Source organism: Haliotis asinina, chromosome 16 (genome assembly GCF_037392515.1).
Source record: "Haliotis asinina isolate JCU_RB_2024 chromosome 16, JCU_Hal_asi_v2, whole genome shotgun sequence".
Taxonomy (NCBI): domain Eukaryota; kingdom Metazoa; phylum Mollusca; class Gastropoda; order Lepetellida; family Haliotidae; genus Haliotis; species Haliotis asinina.
In genome coordinates, this window is record NC_090295.1 from 12850606 (window position 1) to 12862988 (window position 12383).

At 38.7% G+C, this 12383-nt stretch overlaps 2 protein-coding genes across 2 annotated transcripts; one reads left to right on the plus strand and one right to left on the minus strand.

The window, feature by feature from the left end:
- Positions 1-683: 683 nt before the first annotated feature.
- Positions 684-5644, minus strand: LOC137267628 (uncharacterized). Its single transcript, XM_067802112.1, has 5 exons — positions 5139-5644; positions 3400-3942; positions 2464-2510; positions 1804-1950; positions 684-770 (listed from the first exon to the last, which is right to left on the minus strand). Exons 1-5 carry the CDS (start codon positions 5590-5592, stop codon positions 684-686), a joined length of 1278 nt encoding a protein of 425 aa, XP_067658213.1. The 5' UTR covers positions 5593-5644.
- A 259-nt stretch (positions 5645-5903) lies between these two features.
- LOC137268184 (60S ribosome subunit biogenesis protein NIP7 homolog) lies at positions 5904-11000 on the plus strand. Its single transcript, XM_067802716.1, has 5 exons — positions 5904-6023; positions 8430-8516; positions 8758-8896; positions 9832-9972; positions 10826-11000. The coding sequence occupies exons 1-5, from the start codon at positions 5968-5970 to the stop codon at positions 10943-10945; spliced, it is 543 nt and encodes a 180-aa protein (XP_067658817.1). The 5' UTR covers positions 5904-5967; the 3' UTR covers positions 10946-11000.
- Positions 11001-12383: the final 1383 nt, after the last annotated feature.

Here is a 12383-nt window from a genome sequence, read left to right on the forward strand (position 1 = left end):
CAGAAACACATTGTTCCTTTATTCAGTACAATAATACTGTTCGTAACAGCAGTATTTAAAATGGTATATAAAACTGCCAAAGTAAAATCGTGTATATCACAGATTTATAACAACATTTCCAGTGAACAAAACATGATATAAAAAAAAAATGTTAAACATGATTAGGAATTTGAGCAGACTTTAGTAAAACATTTCCAAAATATATCCATGAAGGTATTCTGTATCTATTGGTAGTCCTCATACATTCTTAAAATGCTATAAAAAAATTAATAACATGATAGTGTGAACCAAAAACGTTCCTTAAATCTTCAGGTTTTAAAAACAATGCCTTTTGTCATTTCTTTCTTCTTCTCAAGATCGTCATTATGGCTGTGTGTAATGATCATCTGGTTATCTCAGCACAATTCTGAAAGTGACTGCATTTGTCTCTAACAGCTCATACATCATCACTAGCCGTATTCCTTCATCCTTACTGAAGTAGCTAAAGATTTTCTAAATATGGAGCATAAAACCCACAAATATAACTGGCCTCAAAAATGATTTAAATAAAAACATCAAAGGAAACCATAAACAAGTGTTCGTGAAAAAAGAGGACAAAAGCTTTGTTAACTTTCCAGTACCATCCCGTCAATGGTAAACACTTTAGAAGCTGCAACAAGAAGCTGTACCCTCAAAGCTGTTCCCTATCCGGAGTTGAACCCCCTGGATATACAGAACTCCATGAAACGCTTGTGTTCCAGCTCTGTCATGATCTTGTTCAAAGCATAAATCTGAAAAAGTGGAAATAGATATTCATTTACTGGTGGTTCTGTAAATTTGTGCCTCTCAAAGCAATGTTTCTACAATATCCTGCAGAGAGTGACCCAAAAACCTTTGATTGATATTATGAGCACCACGGAAAAAAATGATCAAACCAGACCATCCCAATAGTATATGGGACCTTAGCACATAGCCTAACACTAGCATTTCTGAATTTATTACCCATGAGACTCATATGGGAGAAGATATGGGTAGAATGGGTCCTAAGCAACCTATGCTTGCCTTAAAAGGTAACTATGCTTGTCGTAAGAGGCGACTATTGGGACCGGGTGGTCAGGCTCGCTGACTTGGTTGTCATCAGTTCCCAGTTGCACAGATCAATGCTCATGATGTTGATTACTGGATTGTCTGGTCCAGACTCAACTACATACAGACCGCTGCTATATGGCTTGAATATTGCCAAGTGTGATGTAAAACTAAACTCAATCACCCACTATTACCCGTAAAGATTTGGGTTACAAGTAGTTTTCAGCAACTCGTGCAATCTGTGGTCAGGTTGGTTGACACATGTCATTTTATCCTAATTGCATAGATTGATACTAATGATGTCAATCACTGGATTGTCTGGTCCAGGCTTGATTATTTACAGACCACCATCATATGCCTGGAATATTGCCAGGTACGACATTGAACATCCGATCCCACTTGTCGCATCTTACAACAAACACAAGCATTAGTGGCTTTTTTTACTCAAAAAGCGTGAACTATTGAAAAAAAAAGCAAAAAAAAATGAAATAAAATAGGTCAAGTGCTTGTGATACTGACATTTGTTTCACTGTAATTTAGGATGGATTGCTTACAGGGGACACAATAACAATGCAGAGTAGTAAGTCTCACAACCTAGGGCATTCTTTGCACCAAACACAGGTTTCTGACCATCAGTTCTTACAACCCAAGGTTCCCCAGCCTCGTGGAACAGGAATTGCAAGCTGGATTATATTGTAGGTGGTGATACAAATGATGAAAAGAACAAAACACTAATACCTCCTGCCTTTGTCGACGTCGCAGTTCACTCTCCTTATCCTTCTGCAAAATCTTGTCAATCTTTGCCTGTTCTTCCTTCTTCTTTTCTTCTTTCTGATGCTCTTTTCTCTCCATCACTTGCAGTTTCTGTCGGACAGCACGCTGGGACTGCAGGCATTAACAGATAACTAAAATGTGTATGTCTTACACCGATTACAAGATGCAATGTCCAGTTGTACCTGCACAGGCATGTTCCAGATTTCAAATGTAGATCTGTACCAAGGGCCCCAAACAGCATCAACACAATGAAGTTAACAAGATGTATAAACATAAGATCCAGCTCAAATACCACAAAAAAAATACATCAAAAACCTTTTAAAATAGGTTAAATACAAAACAAAAATGGACTAAACCAAACTCCACATTCTGCATGCTTAAGTTTTGTTGAACGATTGTTGAATTGTGGGTAAAATGTTGAATCCTGCACAAATTGCTTATAGACAATATACCTCAGCCTGATCCCTTAGAGATAAAAGTTACCAGTAGGCTGCAAAAAAAAGGAAGAAATTCTGAGAAAAACAACACTTTCTGCATTTTGCATGCCTTCATATTCTAACATGATAAAGAAGAAAAGCATGCTTTGTAACAAATGAAGCCCCAGCAAAAATAAAATGTACTCACTCTGATGTCAGTTAAACTGGGGACATATTCATAGCGTCTCAACTGCTCTAGAAACAAAAAAGAAAAAATACATGTGAAACGTACAACATTTCAGATCATAGACTCAACAGAAACTAACAAGAGAAATTGTCCTAACATCAGCAGCTAGTTTGTCCTGCCCAGATAACACTGTATAAAGACTGTCCTGACCCAGATGAATTACTGTTAGTGTTATGTAAACCAGCAAACCAATATTACAGTCCTAATTCACACACAGTTATACAAAATACAAAATATGTTTTTGTGAGATATGTGAATGACATGCAAATGTGCGTCTTGTATGCAGAAATGTACAGGATAGATGCAGAAAACCAATTCCCTGCATCCACTTTCCTGCTCAATATCATTCACTGTACCCACAACACATCTATCACTTTGCTATAACTTTGCATTTGGTTATTTCTTTCAGAGCGGTTACTTGCATAATTTCATGCCTCAGTCCACATGATCAATGATTCATTCCACGCTCTAAAGAAATTATCAAAATGTACACGTCTCTACACCAGTACTTCACACGACCCTCATATTGCTTCAAGGACACTTAAAACTAATAATTAAGTATCCTAAGGACCCATGTGTTTGTGGGTCGAGGTAAAATCTTGATAAGCATTAACAAAGGTGACACATGTTGGACTGATTCTTTGTCATCACAGGAGGAACAGGTCAAAAGGGCCAAAGGACATTGCAAGGACCACAACTGAAAAGTCAAAATAGCTGCCTTCATGAAATATTGAATAAATACCATTATCTGTTACAGTGTATCCTGAATTTAACATGCTATTTGATATTGTTTAAGCATAAGTGAACATTTATGATTATTGATTATGTGATCAACAATCACTTAGATCAGAAGTGTACAATGTAGAGAACAGAATCAGAAAGATAGTCAATCCTTACCTGCAGTGGGTGTGGCAGGTGGGGCACAAGGCATTTCAAGACCCTCATCTTTTATCACACCTGAATGTTTCTCAGACAGATAGACTTTAGTCACACGTTGCAGATACACATTTTCAGCTTGAGCTAAAGACTTGCGGGTCAGCTGTATTGACGAAGGAGACGTACTTGAGAAAGATTTTCTTTTGTTGTCTCCATTAAAAGTCTGAGATCTTGGAATCTGATTCATAGATTTTGACACTGTATATGTTTTGTTTATGACGGATGGTTTAGTTAAATTACCCAGTTCCTTTGAATGAAATGAATTATGTACAAATGATAGTTTCATTTTGGATTCAGTATGTTCATGCATTTTCACCGCTCTACACTGAGCTGACAGGACATTGAGATCGCCTGTTGAGTTTTCCTGAGAAGAGATTCGGAACTGGATTTTTGAAGCACCATCAGATAACTTGGGTGACTGCGAAAGATGAAGGGTGGTTTGAGATTTCTTTAGCACTGGGGTGGCACGTGATTTCTTGTGCGACTTTCCTTTCTTCTTCACAACTGGAATAATAACAAACAAACATAAGCTTTCATCTTAATTAATTCATCTAAGTTTTTTGTGGAAATGAATACACATAAATATTGTGACATGATCTTTCTGTCTATTTGTCACATTTCATACACTGTGCACCATAGTGATAAGACCACCCTCCATGATTATACAACGTATCATTTTCATTTCTCCATTTTACTTTGAGAAGTACTCTGAACTAAATGTGAATGGTAATATATTGCACATGGTGTATATCACAACATGAGAATCATACTGCATTGCAAAGCATCAACATGATCAGTTGGGAAACAGTAGCTCATGTCAGTCTCTGTTTCAGCTATTACCACATTATGTCAACAAACTCAAAAGAACCTGTTATTACAACTGATTCATAAAGATCTGCACATTAACTGGACCTGATATATAATAATAAATATAATAATAATTCACTTATTAAGTGCCCAGTATCCATCTGACTCTGTAATCAGAATCTAATTATTATTACCCTGAATAATCTAAGCTGCGTAAGTCATGTGACTTCATCCAACCAGGTATGCATTTTCTGCTGGGTGAAGAGAGACAATTTTGAACAAACTCACTTGCCTAAGGTAAGACCACATGTATCTCATGTGCTTTGTTATAGGGCAGGACTGAAGTCCTAAAACCTTTCAGGAGTCAATAAATTTTGTTGTCAGCAAATGTCACAGTAATGAACTTCATGAGATACACTTTTTCAAATCCCAGTAGAGCTGCAGAGCCTTGAACTCATCTCACTGGATACAATAGTATTTGAAGTCACAGATTATAGTTCTGTAACTAGATAATGTCCTACAAAAAGGTGTCATTGAAGCTAATGAGTACTTGTTCGCACATCATTAACACAATAACACAATGCAGCAGGAAGTGTTCAGATTAGAATACAAAAGATTCTTATGTAAAAATAAATGTTGTTCCAGCAGACTAGTACACAAATTATGACTTACAATACTTATTACACCTACATATCAAAAATCTCTTTTTCACGAACTTGCATCTCTGTTAGTGAAACTCACAGTACACCTACATTATAAACTGCCAGCCACATTGCTTAGTGTCACATCACCCTAAATTTTACCCTAACCCTAACCAAATTTGGCAAAAGTAAACTCGATTGCTTTTCAGATGGCTGAAAATATCCAGTATTCTGTAGCCTTATAAAACTTACATTTATGTGATATAGGTGGCATCTCTTTGCTACCGTTTTTGCCTTCCTCCAATTCGTATACACTTGATGATTTCTCATTCAAGCCTGCACTACCAAGCCGAATATTTGGTGCACACTCATCTTTTTGGCTGTAAATTCCATCTGACAGTAGACCAAACGAGGTTCCCTTGCCCTTGCTTGATTTCTTTATGTCAAATATTGCTGGAAATAGACTTGCTGAATCGACAGCATCGTCTTTGTGCTGACTAGGTGCTCCAAGAGAAGGTGTGTCCGAAGGCGAAGACAGAATGTTTTGACTCTGTGAATGAAGTTTCAACTCGATTAATGAAGTTGGCGAATTCTCCACCAACCAAATGTTGTTCTTTCCGTTTGCATATATGAATTCAGAAGGGCCCTTTTGAAAGACTGATTCAGAGGCCATAACTGCATTGTTACAATGACATATTGGTAGCATCTTTGACAATAGGATTCATCTACTTTTGCCGCCATAGTGTAAACAATCCCATGGCAACGGAAGTGTTGAGACTGCGCATGCCTGCATGGGATGTTTTTTTATTTTTATCGAACGGGAAAAGATTGCATTTGCTACGGAATATATAACAAACAAATCTGGCATTTCGTGTCAATGTACAGAAGTATAACAATATAATCTGTTTTTTATGAATCTGGCTATGATTTCTGAGGTCGATGTAATGCCTTATAACCTTTTCCTCCCGATTGCACATTCTCCGTTTCAGATGAATTTCTAATTTTAGAACACACACTGCGCATGCGTAAATTCGTAAACATCAACACGTGGAAAGAACTTCCTGTCTAAACAAGAGAAAAGATGAGACCACTCACCGACGAAGAAACGAAGACCTTCTTTCAGAAATTGTCTAAATAGTACGTATTTAATTGCATGATACGAAATTTAGGCTATGAAATCGTTACTAGAGATCGCTACTCAGACAGTTACCAGTCATGGACTGACTGTCTTCAAATTTCTAAGATTACTGAGAGCAACCATGCTCTAGTAAGAAGAGTTAGCAATGAACTGTTGACACAAAGGTTTCATCTGACTTGTTGTTTGTAATTCCATGGTATATCTTATTGTTACATATCGAACATTATCATGATCATATGATAGTCAGTTCATCTACTTTTCACAGACGCACAGGCTGTCACAATAATTTCCAAGTGATCAGTTCCATACTGTTGACTTTTCTGTGCATGACCAGTTTCCCTTTGAAACATGATGAAGATTCACGGAGTTTCCTTAAATTTCACAACATAAATTTCATACAGGAGATAGCTGCACAAGTACAGTTTACAGGGTACAGCCCTGCAACAACAGGTCCACCACCTATAGTCCAGAGAAAGACACAGCCAGGTGTTTGAGAAGCATGTGCACAAATGCTGAGAAAGTTATTTTTTCATTAAACTGTGCTGTGCTGTCTCCATGCTTTCTTGCACACCCTTTCTGTGCACTCCTCCCTCATAATAAACAGTGAACTGTGCCAATATTGTAGTGATTGTTTGTTAAACAACATGTTTATTTTAAGGGAAAATATTCTGCAAAATCCTCAGTGCTTCAAACGGACTATAATAATGTTAATGCACTACAGCTGTCATGCTGTACCATTAACGTAACAATGGTATGGGGGCTGACCTGCACTACAGCTGTCATGCTGTACCATTAACGTAACAATGGTATGGGGGCTGACCTGCCTTGAACGTCATTGTATCAAGCACCCCTGTTGGCATCATGTTTGACAAGGGTGTAATGTCCTGGTATGCATGTAGATTTCATTGCTTGACTGAGTGCATACACTCAGCAGTATTCCAGCTACAGTCCAGGACTTTGGCGGTTGGCTACGTGTGAAAAGAAAGCAACTCAATATCAAACTTCAATTAACCTATATGCTCTGTAATAAATATTCAATAAACAATGAATTGGCTAGCAGTCAGCACAATGTTTTGATAAGCAGTAAACTTAACAGACTTTGTGTTACAATACCTCACCGACAACAGACCTTGAGTTAGATATAGGATTGATCAATTACAGTGAGCACTGTTAAAGAGTGGTAAACATCAGACATCTTGCCAACCACAGCTGTGTGATAAAAGAGGGAAATATTTGACATCTTTTGCTGTTTCGTTACGAAAATTGACTGCTTGGATGCAGAAACAGCACATTCAGATATATGAGATAAATTGTAACTAGTAACTTACGTGTTTTGTAGAGAATACTTGGAAACTGAGGTAATCGGATATGCAAAGTTTGGATATGACTGTATAAGGTGGTAGTCTGCAACTAACCAAGTCTGGACTAGACAATCCAGTGATCAACAGCATGAGCATCAATAGGCACAATAGGGAACTAATGACATGTGTCAAGTCAGCAAGCCTGACCACCTGATCCCATTAGTCGTTTCATACAACAAGCATAGTCACTTTTTAAGGCAAGCATGGGTTGCTGAGGGCCTAATCAACCCCAGATCTTCAGGGGTCTCATTGTCTGATTGCATTATAGAAGAAAGCTTTTTTGTATTTTGACATTGTCAAGGATACATTTCTGTACACAAGTCAAGTGTGTCCATGTATTTTAAATTGCTCGACCTTTCCAGCTGAAATGAGCAAATGCTCAGAGTTATACGGAATATGTAACCCATGAAGGTGGAATAGGCCTTCAGCGACCCATGCTTGCCTTAGAAAGCGACTATGCATGTCGTGAAAGGTAGATCTGTGAAGGTCTGGGGTAGAGTAGACCTTCAGCAACACATGCTTGCCATAAAAGGCAACTATGCTTGAGGCGACTAACAGGATCTTGAGGCAACTAAAAGGATCAGGTGGTCAGACTCACTGACTTGGTTGACCTGTCTTCGTTTCCCAATTGTGCAGATTAGTGCTCATGCTGTCAATCACTGAATTTTCTGGTCTAGACTCAATTATTTACAGATCGCTGTCATATAGCTGAAATATTGCCAAGTGCAGTGTAAAATTAAACTCACTCAGTCACCCGTGAGAGTGGATGGGATTGGGTGTTCAGGTTCTGTGACTTGGTTGACATGTCATCAGTTCCTTATTGGGCAGATCGATGCTTTTGCTGTGATGAATTGTCTGGCCCAGACTTGATTATTTGCAGACTGCAGATGAATAGCTGGAATATTGCTGAGTGCAGCTTAAAACTAGACTCACTCACTTTGTGGAATATATTTGTAAAACAATATATGATGAAGCACCCTTCATTGTTTTACAACATGTAAAACTGTCTGAAAATCACATGTATCTTCCCTTGTATTCTTACAGTATTGGTGAGAACATCAAGCTGCTACTTGATCGACCAGATGGAGCATACTGCTTTCGACTGCACAGAGACCGAGTTTTCTATGTCAGGTATTAAAAATAGATTACTGCTTTTCCTTACGTGCTAAATGGCTTGTTGTAAACTGTGTTATTTTTGATTGCCAATGAATGTTGATGTCAAGGGTCATTGATTTCTTTAAGGTCCAAACATGTAGATGTGGTTGTGAAGTGGAAGGCAATAATGACTGCTGACAATGATAAATATCAGTGCAGCTGGTATAATTTTGTAAGTCTCTTGAAATTTATATCCTAATTCAATTTCTTTTACCAGAGAAGAGTTGATGAAGAAAGCAGGATGTGTGTCAAGGGACAATCTCATCTCCATGGGAACCTGTTTTGGGAAATTCACCAAGTCTGGAAGCTTCAGATTACATATAACGGCATTGGACTATATAGCACCATATGCTAAGGTAAGGGTTTGTTCACAGTAATGGGCAGCATATACCGGTAACTGCCTTGATTTGCCTCGACATATACTCTTAAAAAAAGTTGGGGATCTTCATTTTTTTAATTTATGATTAAAAATATTTAGGGGATTTACTGGAGTCAATCAATGTTGATATATTATTATATGTTTTGAGAGTGCATCACCATTTGCACTTCCTTACAACCATAGTTATTTTGAATGTAGTCACTTTTGAAAGATGATTGGTGTATGGCATGGTGTAACCCCTAAAAAGCCTTAATGTGATGGCTGTTAACCTGACCAAACTCAGCTTTTGTCTCGGTAATATAGTGTTTGACAAGTATCAGTTGACTGTAGTTCAAAGTACTTCTGGTGTTTGGCACTTCCTGTTTCACCTCGACAGAAGAAACACTATCATTGAACCACTTCTGAAAGGCTTTGTGTATTCTTAGGTCTTGGTGATGGGATCCTTGCCAATACATACTTGTTATATCTCCTATGCTAAAGATGTGTCAGGTTTGTTATATCTCCGCTGGTGAAGGTGTGTCAGGTGTGTTATGTCTTTTATGCTGAAAATAGTGTCAAGTGTGTTCTATCTTTGTTCTCTATTCATATTCTATGTTCTCTATTCATATTCTATGGCTAGTTGGGTTGGTGATGATTTTTATGGAGTTACATGTGCAATGTGAATGTCAACCTCCCCAACCCCATCCACACACACCACCATCACCACCATCCCCTATAATTAATGAACAAAGAGATACCACCAGAACAAAATGGGTGACACACACAGACACACACCTTAAAATCATCACCACCACCCCAAGCCATCAGTTACAGTGTAGACCCCCAGATTGTGTGCAAAAACATTTCTGTTGTCCCGTCAGGATATTGTTGGAATATTCCTATCTTATTCTGTCACTTGCTCACATGTTTCAGTTCAAGGTATGGCTAAAGCCAAGTGCTGAGCAGCAGTTTTTGTATGGCCACCATGTGATGAAGTCTGGACTTGGGAGGATAACAGAGAACACATCACAGTACCAGGGCTTGGTCGTGTACAGCATGAGTGATCTCCCCTTGGTAAGACCCAGATTTGAATAATGACATTCAAGTTGCTGAAAACAAGGTTCTTTCACTGATTTTTGAAAATGGCTTTTCAGGGCCATTTTGTATTGTCAGGTTTGCCATTAGCACATCTAATTACAACATAACACTGTTGTCTGGCTCTGTGGCCATTGCTTTGTCAGTACATGATTGTTGCTGATTTTCTCTCAAACTCAAGTTAACTGCATGTCATCAGTGGTTGTTAAGTTTTAAAAATATCTTCAGATTGCCTTGCTCTATCTTAGTTATACATAGGTCAATGAATGCAGTTGTAAACAAGCAAAGACATATATATTGACATAAGCCTATTGATGACGTACAGCAGTCAAAGACTTAAGGGGTTGGTCTGGCTGCCTATTTGTTAAAGGAGAATCCGAGAGAATTGCAGTAATTTGCTGGGTGAAAGATCAAGTTATCAGAAACATATACCCAAATTTTGGGAAAAAAAATATGTATGTTTATGTTTCTGTCGCTTCAGTTATTATGCATATTCCACTCATGATGTCATATATGCCGAGAGTCCATCATATATCCAAGGCCATGTGACCCTGTGAAGGTCTTTTGTAGAATAGGCCCTCAGCAGCCCATGCTTGCCATGAAAGGCGACTATTTTTTTGGTAAGAGGCGACTAACGGGATCGGGTGGTCAGACTTGTTGACTTGGTTGTCACCAGTTCCCAAATGTGCAGATCGATGCTCATGATGTTCATCACTGGATTGTCTGGTCCAGAATTGATTATTTACAGACTGCTGCATTAGTTGGAATATTTCTGAGTGCGGTGTAAAACTAAACTGACTCACTTTCTACAACTTGAATTGTTCTGTTACAGGGTTTTGGTGTTGCAGCAAAGTCAACACAGGACTGCCGTCACTGTGATCCAATGACAATTGTGGCCTTTCACCAAGCAGATGTAGGGGAGTACATACGAAATGAAGAAGCATTATTGTAGTTCTTGTCAGGTTTCATTACATTGTAAATAAACACCGATACTGTACATAGTGAAAGCTCTTGTGTCTTGTCGTTTGTCATAATGTTTTTGTGATAAAGAGTTGCTTGAGACAGACTGTAACTTAAATTTGGGTGTCTGTTGATTTTCTTTGCAGTAATAATACTCATGAAGATCCGTGTTAGACTAATGACCTTCAGTAACCCATGCATGTCGAAAGTGGTGACTAATGGGTTCAGGTAGTCAGGCTCGCTGACTTGGTTGACACATGTCATCATACAGCTCATGTTGTTGATCACTGGATTGTCTGGTCCCGCTCGATTATTTACAGACCACCACAATATAGCTGGAATATTGCAGAATGTAGTGTAAAACTAAACTCACTCACTTTGCAATAATTTGTCCTGCTGGACTCATTTTAACTCAAGTTTATAGTGTCATCTCAAAAACTAACAGGGCACATGGATGGTCACATGGAGTGCTTCAAAATTTCTTTGAGCAGCATACATGATGATATTTGGGTCATTGATTTCCTTTTCATGTATTTGGGAGAAAACCACACCTACTGTGATGACTAAACTTCAACTGGACTGCAGGTAAAACTAACACTTCAGTGCAGGTGCCTGTATCAATCATTGCCCCATAAGACTGTAACTTTTTGAAGTCAGTGTGATACTACCCATGGAAACCACTTTGTTGGTGTCATATTTTCCATTTGCTCTCAAAACTGTTGAGGTTGCTTGGGGTTATGCTGCTTGAGTGGTAATCCTTTGTTAATGATGTGTCGCAAAGCCAATGGGTGCTTTGATGGTGCTTTAGGAGAATATTGTTTGAATATGTTGGTTTAGTGGTGCATTATCTGCACATTACCAATTCAAATAATGTTAACACTGTATTTTAGGGCATTATCACATGCAAAGGCTCAAGATCTGTTCCTTTGTTGGCACCCATGAAGATCCGCATTAGAGACCCGTGAAGGTCCCGGGGTAGAATAGGCCTTCAGCAACCCATGCTTGCCATAAAAGGCGACTCAGCTTGTCGTAAGAGGCGACTAACGGGATCGGGTGGTCAGGCTCGCTGACTTGGTTGACACATGTCATCGGTTCCCAAGTGCGCAGATCGATGCTCATGTTGTTGATCACTGGATTGTCTGGTCCACACTCGATTATTTACAGACCGCCGCCATATAGCTGTAATATTGCTGAGTGCGGCGTAAAACTAAACTCACTCACTCACTCACTCCGCATTAGAAGGGCCTTCAGTAACACATACTTTTGTCGTAAGAGGTGTCTTAACTGGATCAGATGATCAGGTGACTTGGTTGACATGACACTATACCACAGTTGAGTAGATCAATGTTCAAGCTGCTGACCACCAGATTTTCTGGTCCAGACTTGATTGTTTACAAACCTCCGTCGTATAGCTGGAGTATTGCCGAGTG